Source organism: Ciona robusta, chromosome 6 (genome assembly GCF_009617815.1).
Source record: "Ciona robusta chromosome 6, ASM961781v2".
Classification (NCBI taxonomy): Eukaryota; Metazoa; Chordata; class Ascidiacea; order Phlebobranchia; family Cionidae; genus Ciona; species Ciona robusta.
Genome location: NC_143240.1, coordinates 2,985,223 through 3,005,743, shown reverse-complemented (window position 1 = coordinate 3,005,743; position 20,521 = coordinate 2,985,223). Strand labels below are relative to the sequence as shown.

The 20,521-nt window shown below is 35.1% G+C and overlaps 1 protein-coding gene across 9 annotated transcripts in view; it reads left to right on the top strand.

Annotated features, from left to right (window-relative positions):
• Positions 1-20,521, top strand: part of LOC149734961 (voltage-dependent T-type calcium channel subunit alpha-1G-like) — a 39,187-nt gene that overhangs the window by 7,118 nt on the left and 11,548 nt on the right. For 6 of the 9 annotated variants that reach the window (XM_089880221.1, XM_089880222.1, XM_089880219.1 and 3 more), the window contains 21 exons: positions 2,614-2,921; positions 6,531-6,649; positions 6,895-7,028; positions 8,149-8,249; positions 8,732-8,933; positions 11,842-12,044; positions 12,589-12,710; positions 13,456-13,548; positions 13,920-14,137; positions 14,366-14,532; positions 14,847-15,006; positions 15,265-15,485; positions 15,930-16,120; positions 16,436-16,579; positions 16,835-16,986; positions 17,340-17,534; positions 17,769-17,886; positions 18,162-18,317; positions 18,823-19,005; positions 19,435-19,546; positions 20,180-20,442. In XM_089880221.1, coding sequence (XP_089736347.1) covers positions 2,717-2,921; positions 6,531-6,649; positions 6,895-7,028; positions 8,149-8,249; positions 8,732-8,933; positions 11,842-12,044; positions 12,589-12,710; positions 13,456-13,548; positions 13,920-14,137; positions 14,366-14,532; positions 14,847-15,006; positions 15,265-15,485; positions 15,930-16,120; positions 16,436-16,579; positions 16,835-16,986; positions 17,340-17,534; positions 17,769-17,886; positions 18,162-18,317; positions 18,823-19,005; positions 19,435-19,546; positions 20,180-20,442 — 3,459 coding nt within the window. In that variant the 5' untranslated portion in view covers positions 2,614-2,716. Of the gene's footprint in view, positions 1-137; positions 484-2,613; positions 2,922-6,530; positions 6,650-6,894; positions 7,029-8,148; positions 8,250-8,731; positions 8,934-11,841; positions 12,045-12,588; positions 12,711-13,455; positions 13,549-13,919; positions 14,138-14,365; positions 14,533-14,846; positions 15,007-15,264; positions 15,486-15,929; positions 16,121-16,435; positions 16,580-16,834; positions 16,987-17,339; positions 17,535-17,768; positions 17,887-18,161; positions 18,318-18,822; positions 19,006-19,434; positions 19,547-20,179; positions 20,443-20,521 lie in introns of those variants that run through there. The other 3 variants (XM_089880224.1, XM_089880217.1, XM_089880225.1) reach the window with 3 other exon arrangements.

Below are 20,521 nucleotides of genomic sequence, written 5' to 3'. Positions count from 1 at the left end.
ATGAACGTTGGTAATTATGTGTTAATTTAATAAGATTGCGCTGCAGTTACAAAATACGCGTTAAATGTACAAAAGGAGAGTAAATATTTTCATTTCTGACACGTTCTATGCTATCATAACATAAGGGGCGTGTAGGGGCAGTCTGGTCACGCCCCGTTTAACACAGGTAGAAGAGAGAGTTTAAGAAGAAAGCAAAAGTGAGAGGCCGGTGCGTTGACAAATATCTTCTTTATCAGCAGATACACAGCGATGACTAAAAAATCGATTTTTTCCTGCCAGTCTGCAGCGCACGTGCGACGTGACAGATGCTCGGGAAAGAGAGAAGCCCCGCGGGGTATCGAGCGTCATTTTCCGGTCAAAAGCGATTTCAGCTCCCGTTACAGAATCCCTAGTTTTTCAGGTACATTTTAGGCAAAGTTTGAGCAGAATTCCTAAGCTGTTTTGACACGGGTGTTAGCACGAAAGTGGTTTAACTGAAGGCAGGTGAGAAAGTTGTTTAAAAATATGTTTGTCAGCGTCCGTTTCGCCTGGATAGCTCAGTCATTCAAATAATAACTAGTTTCTTACAGCGTTACGACGAATTGTATTGTATATTCTATCTAACGTATCATTAATTGTCTGACCAGACGAACGGACGAATAATAAGCTTATGTGGTATTTGTAGTGTACGTTCTTATTATAGAAAGTCAAATATAGTATAGTAATGGTTCAGAAATATTTCTTTTTCAATTTGTTAGTAAACGGAATTTTTAAAGAACATACGGTATTTGCAGTATAGTCTTATTATAGAAAATCAAATATAGGATAGTAGGGTGGGGTAAGATGAGACATTTTCATTCTTTTTTATAGTTCCATTTGGTATGGTAAACGGAATATTTACAGAAGTGTTTACCTGCAGATTCTGAATGAAAGTTATCGGGAAATATGGGATATTAGGTGTTAACGGTATCCATCTTACCCCACGGTACCAAACGAGTTTTATGTAAAGTGAAAGTGTCCTATTTGAAGATATGCTCTAGTGCGAAAATACTGAACAAATACGATTAAGAACAAAAACAATAAATTCAGATTTCCTAACACAAGTGAAAAAGAAATACCGATTATGCGAAAATGCGCAAAAAATTAGGTGCAAGACAGTTTCTAGCGATCGACGGGTAGCAGCGAGAACACAACTTCAGTTTAAGCGTAATCTCTCTTTACCGCGAGTCCGAAATCCCCTTTAGCAGTTACAGTAAATCGAGTGCGAAGAATCGACTGACAGGCGATATAGGTAACTCGTTTCTACTAACTGCTGGCTATATTTTTCGCTGATAAACATCTCATATACCGCAAAACTAACACGGTAGCGTGTTTCTGCTTAAGTGCTACTTGACAAAGGGCCAACCAGGCATCAAAAAGCAACCAGAGAACGTTATAACCGGTATTTCGTTGCGGTCTGGTGAAGAAACGACAAGGCGCTTGAAAACACTCGTAATCTAATTCACGTTTGCAGCACTGTCAGCTATTTTGCGCAAAAGAAAACCTCGAGTTTTACTATATATATACATATGATAGATCAGGTTATATACAGAATTTTGTTCACAAGCTATGTATAGTGTACTGTTTAAATATACGTATCACAGCAGTATATACATGTACGTCAGTATACCGAATGCACAGCAAGAAGTCTTTAGACTTATCAGTCTGATTATCACGAAATAAAAAAAACTTTTATTAAAGCGAAGCGTAGTCTACACTTTAGTATATATACGCAGCATCTTATGCAACGCAGTTTGCAGCGAGAGGTCAAATAAACATATATAGTAGGGTGGGGAAAGATGGGACACCTTTAGCACATAATATCTAAACATCCTGATCGTGTTTTAAACAATTAACAACGGTCTATGGGAATCGTGAGGATACATTTTTTTATTTTTTTAATTATCATTGTTTACTGCCAAATAGGACGAGAAAAAAGAATGAAAAGATGTCCCATCTTCTCCAACCCTACTATATGTCAATATATAACGAACTTAGTTAGTATATACTACACTGGTTCTATAATTTTTGAATGTATGCTGGGAGAAGATAGGACACCTTTACCTTTTATTTTCTCGTCTGATTTCGTAGCAAACAAAGGAAATTCAAAGAATTATAAAACCGCGTTCCTCAAACACGACCGCAGGATATTTTGATATTATGTGCTAAAGGTGCCCTCCCCCTCCCTACTTTACCGAATTAATCATGCGTTTACCAAAACAAATTGGGCAAATACGAAAAGTTCAGTGTAATAGACTTAGTTGATTTCAAATCCCGTTGGCCTTTCAGTATACAGTGGTTTATCACAAGATTGAACAAACACAGATGTATTTCATTAAAATGCAGTGTTAGGAAATGCTGTTATTGTAACTCGGTATTGTTTTTATAACATTTTTATACAAGGTCCACACGGAAGGCAATAAAACACCATCGCCAGCATTTAATCTTGCATTGAAAGTTGTGTTGACGCAGAACTTAATAAAACTTAATAAAAAGTTCACTAAAAATGTTATAAAAATACAGACTTTTTTGTAACTGGCGACATTTTCTTTTAGAGTATTGGAACGTTATAAATTTTACCGGCATTGCTCGCAGGTTTAGGGCAGTAAGGAATGCTGAAAGAAGACGAAAACGATCTCGGGTTGGGAACACCAACGAAGCTGACGGAATAAATATTTCTCAAACCTTGTCTTCGAAAATGGAAAGCGGAAAAACGGTTGCTTTCCAAAGCAGATCAGAAGACGACAGTCCGGAGGACACGAAAAAGGACGGATCCGAGGACGAGGACTCGGGGAGAAGCTATGAGGAGCCTCTCTTCCCTGCTCTTTACCCTGTGGTCCTATTATCGCTGAAACAGACGAGCGTCCCGAGGATCTGGTGCTTACGGATGGTGGCGAACCCATATCCTTTTCACGTCTGTGTAGCTTTTAGATTTAAATTATTAATGAACTCTGTGTAAGCATAGGGCTAACAGACACACCAATTTCGCTGTAATTTACATCATCGGTGGGGCGTTTCATTAATCAAATGCCTTTGTCCCCTTGTCACTTGTGGCAAGAAACGATTATTACCCGAAAGTACGCCATTAACATGCAGAGTAATACGCACATGTCAAAAACCCTAAAAAAACAACTGGTTTAACGATCGCATTTTATAATGACTTTCGTTGCACGGCCAAGCGAGGAAAAAGAAGTTGCATTCAATCGTTCTTAAAAAGCAACGTGCTTAACCATCGCATTTTGTATTACATATATGGTCGGGGTAAGACGGAATACCTTTTTATTCTGTTTTCTCAGCTTCTTTAGTACAAAGAACATCTAAAGAATTATAAAACCGTATCGTCACGACTCCCATAGACGGTTGTTAATTGTTTAAAACACGATCAGGATATTTTGTGCTAAAGGTGTCCCGTCTTCTCCCGCCCTGCTATATATCTAAGTTACAAAGCAAAGTTATATGCGTCGTAACTTGTAAGCGGGCACAAGGTGTATGAAACAGAATACCCGTGTTATTACAACCGTCATTGCCCCGCTACGCGAAGTTAAATCTATTCATCCTTTCATTTAAATCAAATATAGCTGCTAAATCAAACACACCGATTCTTAAGTATAACTGCCTTATACAAAGTTTACATTTAAATTAAATAGTCCCGAATATTATGAAGCCCCGAAGTAACTGGAAACTTCAATACAAACTTAGCCGGCGGCACGTTGGTCTGCCTTCACAAATCACGTAAACGTTGTGTTTGATACAGATCTTTCGTCGGTTTATTAAATTACTGAAATTGGCGCGTTTTGCACAATTCCGGCTTCACGCTTGAATAGCTTTATGGGTTTATAAACCGCACTGTGTTTAAACAACGTTGACTGTAGTATAGTACTGTGGGGTAAAATAGATATACCGATAGCGCCTAAATCTAATATTCCTAAACGTATTTTGAAAATTAACAACGCTCATTTTTAGTCGTGGGAATGTTTTTTTTCTGTAAACGTTTTTTTTTGTTTTCTACTAAAACGAACGATACAAGAGAACAAGAGAATGAACTCATATAACAATAATAAACCCGAATTTCGTTGAACACGGTCACTCATGCTTCGTTACTGCGGCAAACGAGTAGGCGGGTTGAAACGTCAGAGCAAAATTCGCCATAATGACTGGGCTTATGAATAAAACAAACCAGAGTAACTGACATAGCTGCCAAACTGGTCGAATTTTAAACTCCCATATGTCATGTATACATTATGGTCAAAACAAATTGTTTAAACATAGTAGGGTAGGGTGGGGGAAGACGGGACACCTTTAGCACATAATACCCAAATATCCTGATCGTGTTTTAAACAATTAGTAACGACATTTTGGAGTCGTGAAGATACGGTTTTATAATTCTTAGAGTTTTCATTGCTGTCCCATCTTTCGTACTATACAATATTATTTATTTATTACTTTTACAATTCAACTATTTAAATTAATTACTTTGTGGATTTTAGTGGGTTACAACATTCTAAAATATAGTAGGGTGGGGGAAGAAGGGACACCTTTATCGCGTAATATCTAAATATCCTGATCTTGTTTTAAACAACCAACAACGGTCTATGGGAGTCGTGAGGATACGTTTTTTATAATTCTTTGACTGTTCTTCGGTTACTGTCATATGGGACGAGAAAATAGAATACAAAGGTGTCCCATCTTCCTCCACCCTACTATATATATAGTAGGATTCAAGTAAGCTACAACAAAACAAAATATCGCTATCATTTCAAGACTCCTAAACCATAACCATGTTTATACATTATGCTTTCGCAAAAACTCGCTACGTTGTGCGCATTTTACATAAATCACCCCAAAACAGATCGCATACAAATTAATTACCGTTATATTTGTATCGGTATTACGTCAAACTGATGACGTAATGAAAAAATCGAAGAACGCCATTTTCCGTGGCCGGTGCGGCTTTATCAAAGTGTTAATTGAAACACCAAGACCAAAAATCTGACAGTATTCGGAGCAAAAAGCGTTAACATCAGTTTACCGCGCCGTGACAGGAAGATTAATTTGTTCCGATCAGTCACGACTGTCAAAACCGATCAAGTTGATTTGTCGCTTTGATTCCCGATAATAGGATAAGGTGTATATGTATGGTAGGCTAGGGGGAGATGGGTCACCTTTTCTTTTTATTTTCTCGTAGTGTTTACTACCAAATGGGTCGTGCGTATTGTTATTTTGGTGCGTTGTTATTTTGGCCTCTACAATCCGCTTCAGTTAAAAAAGTTCCCGTATTTAAATCGTGCGACTTTAAATTGACTTTCTACCGCTTTTAACACAAATTCGATTGTAAAACAAACATGTTCACTCCCCTAATTAAGAACAATACATTTTTAAGCGGGAAATTTTCCATTGTTTTTGAATGCTGTCTAAATTAAACCTAAATGTCTGCTATGAATCACTTGTAAGCTGAAATTTACAAAAAAAAAAAACGTTACGTTTTATGGATCACTAACCGTACCATGTTATAGTGGGTGTTGTGGTGTAATCAATCAACTTTTCGATTCAGCTGGAAGCTTTTCCAGTGGCTTTTGGCTCGTTGCGCGACCTGTAAAAGTTAAATACGAATAAGATTGTGATTTTGTGAAATACGTTTTGTTAGAAATAGTTAGCGTCACTTTTTATTTTAGTCTAGTGAACCCCACATTAGCTTTCTCACGGCCTACTAGAGATACGTCTAGTAGGCCGCGGCTTAGTGTATGCTTTAACGGGGCATTGCCGTTTACATAATCTAGTAAATAAATTGCAATTCGATTTTGATTATATTGTAACATTGTAAAGACATCTGTGCCTGCCTTGTTTTTCCCGATATAGAACGTGGAGTCCCTAAGGACTCTTTAAATACAGTATATCGGAGATCGCAACAACGCGCAGACCCGATACCCCGGTACTAATTTCGAGCGACAGGTAATAGAACCAACATTGAAATACACGCTGAATTAGGCCCAAGGGGAAATAAATAGCACGGAATTCGACAACCAAACGCACACGTAGCAACATAAATTATGTAACGAAATGCAAGCTAGGCATTAACGTCGGAATTCTGAGGCAGGACCTGTCGTTTGAAGTGGTGTGTTTCGGGATATTTTACTCCCGTGTCGAAATTAAACGACGTATAGGCAACATGTAATAAAAAAAGCCCTTGCTTGAACCTGGTTGTAATTTTAAAACACACAATTATGATACAGCATGAATTTATATCAAAACAACAAATACTATATAATCTACTTTCACACCCATATACACAGGATTTACATCCAATTTTAATGTCCCCACACTACATAGAGACTTTTACACCTTTTAACACAATATTTACACCCAGTTGTCCCGTCTTACCCCACAGTAGTATATAGTATTCACACCCAATTTTAATGCCCCTAACTTACACATATTTTTATACCCATACTGGCCATACACACAACATTTACCGTGATTTTTATTCCCTTAACACACTATTCCCATATTCACATGGTTTGAAAGAGTGAGTATGCTGGTTATACTTATCAACTGTGTTACGCTTGGATTATACCAGCCATGCCAGCATAGAACAGGACTTCACTGCGAGTCGGAGAGATGCATGGTTTTAGAGGTATGTGCACATAATATCCAAATATCCTGATCGTGTTTTAAACAATTATTAATCGTCTATGGGAGTCGTGAGGATACGGTTTTATAATTCTTTGAATGTTCTTTGTTTACTATCACAGATGAAAAAATAGAGTGAAAAGGTGTCCTATCTTTCCCCATACTACTAAATTATTGGGAGTTTAAAAACGGATGAATGATGTCTGTATGTGTCTTTGTATAAAAGTTTCCAGTTAAAATCTTTTTCAGATGTTTGACCACTTTGTGTTTGCATTTTTCGCACTGGAAATGCTGATTAAGATGCTGGCAATGGGAGTGTGGGGAAAGCTTGGTTATCTAGGGGAAGCATGGAACAGATTGGATTTCTTTATTGTCCTTTGTGGGTAAGTTAAAATATATTGGGATTTAAAATTATTTGTCTATTGTAAGTGGCTTAGGTCCCACAGTGTGGCATGACATAGGTCCTCCAATTTAGGCCAGGACTGGCCCATTACCCCACCATAATATACGTATTATGTCATTTAAAATTATAAGACACTACATTTTGTTCTATTTAAATAAATAGACTGATGTCAGTTTTCATCAAAAATCAATTTCATATTAGAACGTCAAGAAAAAAAGTATTAACCCTTTGTGAAATCTGGTTAAAAGTAACGCAGTGACCCATTTGCAGCAATTTTTGCATCGAATTTCTTGTAATACGCCATGTGAATATAGCATTATCGAAAAAAATCATGTAAACAAAAAAAAAATTTTTGTGAAGTCTAGTTTAAAATAACGCAATGCCCAGTTTGCAGCAATGTTTGCATCAAATTTCGTGTAATACGTCATGTGAATACCTCATGCACATTATGCTACTGCTTAAGTCACTCAATACTTCATGCTCGATTTGAAATACCTCTGCATAGCAAGACCAGTAGCCCTGAACTTGGCTGATGTTTTTGATACGCTCTGTGCATAACAAGCTGTTCTATGCTGCCACAAAAACCTCAAGAACCAAAAGTTTTTGAGAATAAAGTGGCATACCAAAATAATACACAACATGATACATCTGGGACTTGTATACCAAAAAGGAGAAAATCCTAACTACTTTTTATAGTTCAAATTGTTTTTAAACTGTGTTGGGTCTTTACAGATCAATTATAAGTACTGAGTGTGTGGTTTTGAAACCCAATACTAGTTATATTTAGTTAGTGGATCAGTGGTACACCTACGGGTATTTTGTCAAGTGTTTCAAGTTACAAAAACAGCTAAATTAACATGTTTGCCCAAGCCGTCTCATTGCAATATTGGGAAACACAAGTGAAACAATTCTGAACAGAATGACCTAGTTTCTTTCCCTATTTAAACTTATACACCAAATCTAGGTCAGACATATTTATTCATTTCGACTCGGGTGTCTAGCTTTTCCCATACCCCAAAAGTCATTTTTCATGTGCTAAAGCTGTCCCATCTTCCCCCACATCCCAAATAGTTTTTAACCTTATATTTTTCTATTGTTAGAATGCTGGAGTACACCCTTCAAATGGAAGACACCATGAATTTCACATCAGTGCGCACAGTGCGCGTGTTACGGCCTCTTCGTGCAATAAATAGGGTGCCAAGTAAGTTTGAATAATGTATGCAAGAATAAACACATACTAGATTTGATGTAAGAAATTTTTCCCCGAAATTTAAACTGGGTCAAAAATGATAGAAATTCTTTTTTGGGAGTAAAATTGTATATAGTATTGATTATTATTCTGACTGATCAAAAAACTTTAAAAACTTGTAATTTATTTTAATGAGTTAATAAATATTGTATTGATTTGTATATCTATTGCAGTCAGTGACAGCTAGAATAGGCATCACTATAGGAGTGTCTGGAGTTGTATCATACAAATTTTTAAAACTAGAATAACATATGTGCGTTTGTTTGACACCTCAGTGCAGATTTTTGTCTATACAAGCAAGCAGAGCCAAATTTTACACTATTCGCCACACTAATCAATTTAGTTACCTATGTTTATGCTAACAATGTCATCCCAGATTTTGGTAAACACGCAAAAACAAGACACCTTATTGAAAGCCATTTTATATTTTCCAGACATGAGAATTTTGGTGATGTTACTACTTGATACACTACCTATGCTAGGAAACGTTCTTATGCTGTGTTCATTTGTGTTCTTTATATTCGGGGTGGTAGCTGTACAACTATGGGAAGGGACTTTAAGACAGCGCTGCTTTCTTGACCCTCATGTGTTTAATATTACCGGGGATATGGTGACACTCAAACATAGTAACATCAGGTAAGTCGAAACTTATAGGTGTAGCGACGCTCTTATTTTCTTCCTAAATGTAAATATGTTTTTAACTGTAAGCGTGTTTTAACAACTGTTGTTTTGTCGCCATATCCTGTCTTTTCGCTTAAAATATTTCTAAATCTTCGCTACCGTAATCGAAACGACAAATATTATTATTATTTTACCCAAAGTTTAATGTGATATATAAAAATCTCTTAGTTTTCTCCAGTGTATGATGACACCTATATTTTACTTCGTTTAAATTCTTGTTTTGATCAATTCGCAAGACTGTTAAATTTTTATTGACCAATTTACGTTTAATTTTTTTAATACAGTCTCTATTTGACGTCATTGCCCAAAATAATCCCATAGATGTAACAAAATTCGGTCATATAACAGTTAACACTTAGAGATAATTTTTTACTAAACGTCAATCAAATCTTTGAATAATGTAAGCCAAAAAGTCAATAAAATATTATTTTTTCAACACAACACTCTTAAACCTTGTTATTCCCAGTTTGTTTTAAGTCTTATATTTCTTAAACTATCTAGCGCTGTGACAAAATGGTTAGCCTGCTCTTGGACAAGAGTTTACAGGTTCAAGGCTTGATGTTGCTACCATTGTGTATGCATGTCTTTGGGCAAGATGCTCTAACCAATGCAATCTTGTATGGCTTTTAAAATTTTACGACAATATGCTTGGGTCGCAAGATTTTACCGAACTGAATTTATTTTTAAAATGGGTCGCCTTAAAAACGAGTTGGGAACCACTGCTCTAACCTAACCCAGTACTTATTGATTATCAGCCATACACTAAAATAAAATAGCCATACAGTAAAAAAAAATCCCCCAAAATAATCACCTACAAAGTCACATATACGGCGACTCGTAAGCGGGTACGAGGTGTATTAAACAGAACACTTATGTTTTAACAACTATCATTGCCCCATCATGTTATGATGAATAAAATACAATCATCCAATCAGACAGTTTTGCCACACCTGTCTGCAACCCTGTCATAACATCCCATACTAACTCTACCAGACATGACATACATAATGATATCACCACAAAATCTGAATATTTTGACATATTGTATGACCTGCTCTGGGATTTGATTAAAATTTTACTGATTTTAAACAAAATGAGTCGATATCCCGTGATTAATGTGTCATGATTTCATCTCATGAGGATTTCATGTTGAAAATTTAGTTTAGCAATAATATATGATGTCATAATGTATGTTATGTCATAATGTATGTTATGACGTCATTATGATATATGATGCTATTATTATACATGATGTGATAATGTATGTTATGACGTCATAACACTCAGTTTTTTTATGAACAAAATTACTACAATTTATACATCCTATTACATCTTAACATTTTATAGCAACCATAATAAAAAAATAATTTTACACTAATCCCCTTTTAGATAAAAACATGTTTTAAATCTAGGATTAGTCCTTTTTAGGTAGTAACAGACTGACTGTAATATTTGCCTTTGAGTTTCCCAAAGTTTAAATTGTAACTAGTTCATCTTGTTCAAATTTTAAATCAATTTAAAATCCATATTCCCAAAGAGAGCAAACAAAATTTAGCATTTAAAATATTGTAAATTGAGTTTTCACATCTAAATGTTATAATACAACAGCACTTGCGTATAAAGAGACATTTGATAAAAAGGTTAAATCTAAATACCAAAGACACAGTGATATAGAATATAATAATGTTATGCTCACAGGTATATATCACTGGTTATTGAAATTGGATTACTAGTCTAATTAAACCTTGTTTATTTACAGTACACACGAAACTCGTGTTAAAATCCCGTATGTTCCGGCTAAAACCGGTTCTTTTTGGTATGAGTCACAGACTTACAATTACCTTATCGCATCTGTCTGCAGCAAATCTCTATCTACTTGCAAGTACCATGTGCATAATGTCAAAATATGGGTTTAGCAGCCGTGATTTTATCCGACGCTTTTATTTGAGCATTTTTACTATCTATGTGTGTATAACGACTGCTATTTTGTTGCAAATTTCCTTTTCCTTTTGTTTTAATTAACCTGATCTTCGCTACTGTATAAAAATTATTGTTTATTTTATATCAAAATTCGATAACATTTGTCCATAAAATGTATTTATATAAAATTTTCTCCACTTATGCATAATATATAGTTTTGTCTTAAAAATAACATTTACCTACTTTGTTCTGAAACCAGAAACAGAATTTTTAATTCAAAATAGATCCTGAAACGCCCACCCTTTAAAGTGCATGCTTAAGAACGCACTCGTGGTTACAGGAAAACAATAAACCTTTACCCAGCTGCGCCAAATTTGCAATTAGGGATTCGAGTTTTTATTTTACTGCAAAACGTGGCTCAGAATGAATGTTGTTTTCACTTACAATTTCTCCAAATACGATTTATTTTGGAGTAAATGCACTGTGGCGTGAACTGTGTACACGGTGGGTGGTGCGTCAAGTACACTTAAGTGGTTCGTTCTAAAGCATTTCAAAGAGTGTATACGTATAGTCACTTTCAACACTACACCCATTAATTAACGACCTGACAGCGGGCATTGGGTGTTTGCGCATACAACATGATCTTTAATTTATCACTAGCACTACTTGTACCTTTTCATTATTTTTACTTAATTTCAATTTGTTACTACATTTCAAGCTATTTTGTTTGACAGTTTAGACACCCCATAAATAAGGTACCACTAGGTTGAGGCAATCGTCCAAGGACACATATGCCCATAATGGAATCATCATTGATTTCGTAAACTGAGGGTTAAAAGCAGACACGCTGACAAATTGACCTATGATTACTATAACCTCTGATTTGATAAAACAATACCTATATTTACCCCATGTTCACCCGTTTAACCAATACTCCCCACAGCATCAACTTACCCCCTTACTTTACTCTTGATGATTCTGATGATGAAGTCGCAATATGTTCGCTGCCGATTGACAACGGAGACTTCAAATGCATGGACCGTAATATTATAACTCCCAATAAAGTCAACAATGTTACTTGTTCATTAAATATATCAAGTTTTATCCCAGGACAAGCTATGGATCATATATACACAGATTTAACTGGTACGTTATTTTTAAACTTTTTATTTTTTTATATTTTTTTTACAAATTTGCGTTCATATATCAAAAAGTATTGAACCATTTATTTTGCTTTATGCTTAAACATGTTGTTTTTCTAAAACTGACTTTGGGCAAAAAATTTATCTTTAAAATTTGTGACCCAATTCAGAATCCAATATATCTAGTTCTGAGTTGAATGAATGTAACTTACTTTATCCTCGCATGGACGGAAAACGACAGTCGTTATCATACGGGTTTAACAACTCGTGCCAGCTTACGAGTTACCATGTATGTTACTTTGTGGGTGATTATTTTTTTTGGATTTTTTTATGTATGGCTGATAATTTGGACAACCCATTAGTGACCACTGGGTTAGAGCAATTGTCGTTAAGTGTCTTGCCTGAGGACACATACGCCCACAATGGTAGCAGCGACGAGCCTTGAACCCGTTACCTAATGGTTACAGGCAGGCGCGCTAACCACTACGCCACGGCGCCGGGCGAAGTTGTTTATTATAGGCTACTTACCCTAACACTATATATTACAGGTGCAACAAACTGCATAGATTGGAATCAATATTTCAACACATGTAAAGCAGGCGACCAAAACCCTTATCTGGGTTCGATTAACTTTGACAACATCATGTACGCATGGGTGGCCATATTTCAGGTGAGCCCCTAAATCCCATTAAAGCAAATGGTGTCAATTAGCATGTACTGTGCATAATGAATGTAACTCATCCCAGCTTGCGTGGCCGGGCAGCGACAGTTTTATTACACCTTTTTGTTTTTTAAAAATAATAAACGGAAGTTTTATTACACTTTTTTGTATTTAACATTTTGTTCATGCATTTCATGCATTAGGGTGTAACGGTCACGCCTTTTATCCAAAACAATATTTCTTTTTTTTATCAATAAGTGTGTTTTAACAACTGTTGTTTTATCGTTACTACCATCTTCACGCTTTTCCAAACTCTTCTGTCCTTCATTATCGTGACCGAAGAGACGAAATAAATTTCATTTATCATTCATTCAAGACACCATATTTGACAATATGTATAAAACTACACCAAACCTTTTGTTTTCTAATAAAGATGTTTGGATTTCAGGAAAGTTTGTGTACCCCAAATATTATCCACCAGTTTTTTACATATATTAGGGTGGGGGAAGGTGGGACACATATAGTACATAATATTTAAATATTCTGATTGTGTTTTAAACAAATAACAACGGTCTATGGGAGTCGTGAAGATACGGTTTCATAATTCTTTGATTTGTTTTCATTTACTACCATAAGTGACAAGAAAATGGAATAAAAAGGTGTCCCATCTTCCCCCACCCTACTATATGTTTTGGTACAAGTTAAAAACTTAATGCATTGGGCTTTATATATATTCCTGTTGTTTTGTTTACAGGTTATTAGTTTAGAAGGTTGGGTTGACATTATGTATTACCTCATGGACGGATATTCATTCTATAGCTTTATATATTTCATTCTACTTATTGTGGTAAGTCACTTATTTAACTTAAACATATATATATAAATATAAGTATATCCCTGTAACTGTAGTCCTAGGTGTAACACTGTTGTGTCTGGAGTGATGTCCACTCCAGCTTTTAAAACAGGGGTGACATTATATGTTTTCAAATCCTCATTTTCAAGCATTACGTATCCTTTACCCCGCTGTTAGATGTATATACATTAGATGTATATACTTTACCCTGCTGTTAGATGTATATACATTTAAACATGTGTTAATGGTTTCAAGGCTCAATACCATTGTGTCTCTTTGGATGCTTAATCAATACCCAGGTTATAACTACTGTTTTACCCACCGCACAAAAATAAACAAGTTACATTCACGCAATTTTTTCCCAGATTGGATCCTTCTTCATGATCAACCTCTGCCTCGTAGTCATAGCAACTCAGTTTTCAGAAACAAAGCAAAGAGAGCAAAGACTAATGGAAGAACAAAGACTAAGATTTAAGTCTAATGATAGCACCCTTGCAAGTTATTCACCACCAGGAAATTGCTATGAAGAGATGCTGAAGTATATCTCACATTTGTACAGAAGGAACAAAAGAAAGATAAGAAAGTAAGTCCTCTGTGTGGTGTGTTTGGTTTTTGAGATTTTTTTTTATTTGCGGTTTTGGTTCTAGACTATCCCATTCAATGAGCACACATGGTGTATAAGAAGACATCTTTGTTATAAATTCACAGTGAGCTCAAGTGTGTATAAATACACCATAGATATTTGTCCGGTGTATAAGAAGACACCCATGTTATAACTCGGCAGTGAGCATGAGGTGTATACATTCCACAGACGATGGAACAAATGGAAGTTGAAAAAAAAGATGAATGAATCAGTCGACATCAAACGCGAGTCCTCCACCTGTCAATCAAAGAAGAAGAAGAAATCAATCCACTTACATCACCACCATCATCACCATCATCATCATTACCATATATCAGAAACACTGGATAGAACTGGTACGTTATATATCCCATAGGTTTATGGCAACGCTTGCTTTGGAAAGAAGTTAACGCTTTTTGCTCCGAATACTGTTAGATTTTTGATCCTGGTACTTCATTAACACTCTGATAAAGCTGCACTAGCTACAGAAAATGGTATTGTTTTATTTTCATTATGTCAGCTATGTAGCAAAAACGTTTTAGCTGTTTTTAAAATGCACCTCTAAAGCTAACCTAACCTTTAAAATGGCTGACCAGATTTAATATTCATTCCTTACTTTACTACACCCATGCCCACTACACAAAAAACAACATTATTTCCATGTCGACAGAAGGCATCATAAGAACATTAGAAAAGCAGGACAATACAGTAGACACTGTGTCAGAACCCCGTGCTCGCACCCCACAAAATTACCCATCTATTTTACCCCAAAGATTGATGGTCACTGATGGTACAAGTGAGATTGGTGACCCCATTAAAACTGGCTACAAGTAAGTAGTTATGTCTAATTTATTGCTAACCAATTAAAACCAAAAGAGATATTCCTATGTTTTTCATGTTTTTATGCCTAATTTATTTGCAATCTAACTTTACCCCAAATTTTTTTCTTGAAAAGTGTTTTTCTTTAATTTTTTGCTCAACAACAAAATGAACTACCAAAATTGTTAAAGCTCACAATTTAAAAGAAAACGAACCAACATTTTGTGAAAATTTTAACTTTGGATCACATTATTACCTTTATTATCCAGACTGACAGTTCCCATTCCCACGCCTGGTCTTTCTACCTCCCTACACTCGGTATCTGGGTCTGGTGTTGGACAAAGAAGTCCCAGCTTATGTTCAGATCGCAGACCATCTGCAGAAATAAATGTAAATCCTGGTTCAGTGTATTTTAAAAGGAGTACGCTTGATTGCGGATTTCCAACAGAAAGGTTTTGCACAGGAGTCAGAATACATGATGATATAATAGGTAAGATTGTGGTAAATAAAATGTGTTTAACACTATTAGCGTATTTTTAGAAAACATTGTCCAGTTATGGACGAATGAATGGCACTTATTTATTCTAGTTTGACCGGGCAATAACAGTCATTGTCACACGAGTGTTCTGTTCCAATACCTCTGGCCTTTTTATTGGTAATGTGGCTGACAATTTAGGAAACCCATAAGTGACCTCTGGGTTGGAGGAATTGCCATTAGGCGTCTTGCACAAGGACTTGAACCCTACAATAGTAGCAGCATTAAGCCACAAATCCATACACTTTTAACAAGAGGCAGATGTACTAACCACTCTGCCACTGAATCAGCCAAATAAACAGCAACTTATAAACAAACAAATAAAATTACCACCTATATCATACTCCCAACATTACCCCAACACAGACTAATAACTGCCATTTTCAATTTTCTTACCAGTTGCCAACCCAGTTGAGGTCCTTAGTAAAACCAGTCCCTGCCCCCAAAGTTTTGTAACATCTGAGTTGAATTGTTCATGTGCTGAGTATGAAGTCAACCCTTGTATATTTGAGCCAACAGCGGAAGTAGAAGTCGAAAATACATCACATTTTAGAAGATGTCTATGTTGTTGTGGTAGTTCCCAAAATGAGGTAACGCCTGCGAAAAAAGTTTCAATAAAAGTTTTGTACAAAAAGTTTCATATTTTATGATAACAAAATTATAATTTCTTGACGATATAATTTAGTTTAATCACATATCGGAAAACTGCTTTTTTTATATATATTATTTTAGTTAACACATTACTTTGTGCAAAAAAAGATGTTGACGTTTTAGTTTTTATTCTCATAACCATTCGGGAGGAAAATAAAAATAAATGTGTTTTTAGTTAAATATTTAGAAAAAAAATAAACTATTTTTAGTTAACACATTACTTTCTGTAAAAATACATTTTTTGAACCCTTTAGGAGGATAAGGAAAATAGCGAGTCTATCGTTTCAAAGTTCCAAACACAAACAAAAGTGGTTGTGGATAGCAACTACTTCAACAGGGGCATTATGGTGGCAATATTAATCAATACACTAAGTATGGGCATTGAACATCATAATCAGGTAACTTGTATTGGGAATAAATTTAAATTTGAATTGAATTAATGAAATTTATTTCAACTTGCATACTGGTGCAGGAAAAGTTGTTATTATTATAAAATGATCTGTTTTATACACCTTGTGCCTGCTTACAAGTTACCGCTTTGTAACTTTTTTGGTCATGAGTTTTTATTATTTTTTTATGTTTTTTAATGTATGGCTGATAATTTAGATTTAATTATTCACACAAAATTAAACAAACTTCTTCTACTTTTCCAGCCCACAGGGTTAACTGAGGTATTGGAAATTAGCAATGTTGTATTTACCACTTTATTTGCCCTGGAAATGTTGTCCAAAATCGTGGCATATGGTTTTGCTGGTTATATTAAGAATCTCTACAATGTTTTCGACGCACTTATTGTCATAATAAGGTAAGGTTTTGAAAAAAAAAACTAAAAAATAACTTGAAAAATGCTAAATATAGTGTTTCATCTAAGCAATTTATGGGCAATGCAAATTATTCTGGGGATACCGTGGACAAATTTTTGTCCTTAAGGTCAAGACACTTTTATGTGTTACCCCGGTGGTCACTCATGGGTTGTAGCACCTTTGGTTTACAGTGGAAAATATTTATATATAAAAAAACACTAAACAAATCCTTTTTTTGACGTTTTTTTTTTGACGCACTAACTTTCATTATGAGGTAATGTTAGTTTTTTAAAATATAAAATAGAAATACTTTATAAAAATTTTGGTGAACAATTTTTAATGGACTTATTTACAGTGTTTGGGAAATAGCAGCAGGCACACAAAACAGTGGAGGTGGTTTATCTGTGTTACGAACATTTCGATTACTTCGCGTTCTTAAACTTGTTCGGTTTATGCCAGCTCTCCAGCGCCAGTTAGTGGTGCTAATGAAAACTATGGACAACGTGGCGACTTTTATGATGCTACTTACTTTATTTATATTTATTTTCAGGTATTTTCTATTTTTATTCAAATGTTTACAGTTTGATATTGTTTTATTTTTAATTAAATGTTTCCTTTTTTGTAATTTTTAATAATGGTGGGTTCATGTGGTAGCACTTTGGATGTTGGGATAATAGGCCAATCCTGGTTTAAATCAAACCTGTGGCGTGTCACGATGTGAGACCACACCTACTTAAAATAGAATATATCTTCATGTCTTATTTTAACTTTATTTCTATTCCAGTATTCTTGGCATGCATTTATTTGGATGCGATTTTTGTTGGGTTAACCAGCATGGAAGAACTGAATGTGATCGGAAAAACTTTGATTCTTTATTGTGGGCTTTTGTTACTGTGTTTCAGGTGTGTATTGTTGTCTTTGGTGTATAGATAGTTATAACTCTACTGTGGACATGATGTGTATAAAAATACTATGCATGTATTTGGTGTATAAGAAAAGGCCCAAAAAATTAATTCAACAGGGGACATGAGGTGTATGAATACATCCTGTGTTTTAGGTGTAAAAAGATACCCATATTATAACTTGACAGTGAGCATTAGGTGTATAAATACACCATGTGTGTCCAAGAAAACACATAATACACTCCATATGTTTATTTAAATTACCCTTTTTCCAGATTTTAACCCAAGAAGACTGGAACATTGTATTATACAACGGGATGGCTGCCACATCGCCTTTTGCAGCTATATACTTCGTAACTTTGATGACCATCGGAAACTATGTACTGTTCAGTTTACTTGTTGCAATTCTGGTTGAAGGTTTCCAGGCAGAGGTATGTTGATGTGTTTAACTGGTATTTGTAGGCAGTTTATGTATTCAGTGTCTCATAATTTTGCGGCATGTATAACAGTTTATTATATTTGAAAAATTAAAAAATCCCAATCTTTTTCTGTAATCCATAAATTTATGTGTTTTGATGTTTTGATATTTCATTAATAGTCATTTAAACCAATTTTAAAAATTCCCCAATAGTATATGGTGTTTTATGTTGGTGTAATTACATATTATTGTCAGTGCTTCCAAAAACAAAAACATAAATAATAACTAGTAAATAAATCAAAAAAAACTTGCAGCACTATCATTGTTACAGTGCTTCCAGTTAAAACAAAATTTATTTTCTTAATTGTTGACTGCAATTAGAACCAGAAAAAAACGGGCAGCACTGTTGTCATTGTTTCAAGTGCTTCCAGTTTAAAAATCACCCCAAAAATGTAGTAGTTTCATCCTGTGGCCATAAAATCCGGCAGCACTGTTACCATTGCATGCGTTGTTGTTAGTGCTACTCTACTGAGGCAGAAAATCAGACGTCTCAAGATGAAGAAGATTCTGACGCAGAAGAACCAGCGATTCTGGCTGAAAACTACACCAAGAGGGTCGCAAAGGCGCTGGGCATCACTGGGCCTATAGCTGGCAAATCTATGAGTCCTAAAATCAAAGAAAAAAAGAAAACAGCTCCGCATGTGTGTAGCAAAGTCCTGTTTTTAGATTTTCAAAATTTAGCATGGTTTAATAGTTTGTCCCATAGTCATAACATAGAGGTCTTTGTTGTATCACTAGTAGAACATTGTAAAATCACATCATTCATCCATTCATCTATATACAATGACACTAAACTTATTATATATAATGGCACTAAACTTACACTAAACTTGAGTATTTTACAACAGTATATATTTAGTAACCTATTACCATATTGGTATTGCCTCAAACTAAAATACAATTAAAAATGTTATCCATAATTTATTAATGTCTTTTGGAAATCATTGCCAAATATTTAAGTTTGACATTGCACAGAAGGTACAAAAGAATGATTTTGAAGTAACATAAAAAAAAATCTTTTTAAAAATTTCTACTTTTTAGTTTTTTAAAGAGATAATCATTTCTTTCAGGATGGTGGAGACAATCTTCTGGAGGACACAAGCTCTTCCAGTGATGATGATGAAGAAGTGGAGCTCCTTACAAGATCCAGGAACCCAAGGATCAAAATCACATCATCAAAAGGTAAGAAGGAAACACTTTTAAAAAATTTGTTTGAAAAAAAAATTTGTAAAGTGAAAATATAAATCCAAGATAAGACTTTGGCTTTAAGATGTTGGTTCGTGTACCAACTCAACCTTCTGTGTAAATCCTCTGGGGGGGTAATGTTATTTCATTTCAGTCATCAAATGTGCAAGTCCTGAATCTTCTGACACCTCCCCTCATGTTCCGGTCACTTCACTTATTGAAACGTGCCTAAATCCCAATTTCTAGACCACAGAAACCACAATCACATTAAAAATTCAAATTAAAAAGACACCATAAAGGCCTTTCCCTTTTCTTAAAAGCTTTTGGGCCGTTTCGTCAATATGTATAATGGTAATGACTCTTGGTCTAGGATTTTAGGTGGTTAGGTCACACTTGCTTTTTTGGGTATGTTAGTTGATTGAAATTGTTTTGTATGTAGATAAGTTATGACAATAGATTAGAAACCTTTTTGTTAAAAAAAAACAATGTTATGATATGGGGTTTTGTCTGGTGTATAAAAAGACACCCATGCTATAACTCGACAGTAAGCATACATATATGTTAAAGTCATATATTTTTATTTAATCATAAGCATGTGTATAATTAGAGTTTAACCCTTAAATCCCACAGATGATATTCTATCAGCCAACTCTTCATTTTCTGAAACAACTGGTGAAAACCGGTTACTTCCAGTTATAACCAGAACAGCTGCCACGCCCCTACACACGCCCACACTGCATTCACCAATACAAAGACACGAAATTGAAAAATCATTTATGGAAAAAACTGTCGAAAATCAGACGCTCAAATCGGGTAGCTCAACAGAAAGCGAAGGGCACAGCGGACAACTAAACAAAAAACATTCTTTGCTTTCAAGAAAGTCAAGTACTGAGGTATTTGAATAAATGCAACTTATTTATTTTTACGTGGCAGCAACGACAGTCGGTAAAAGGTGTCTATTTCATACAACTG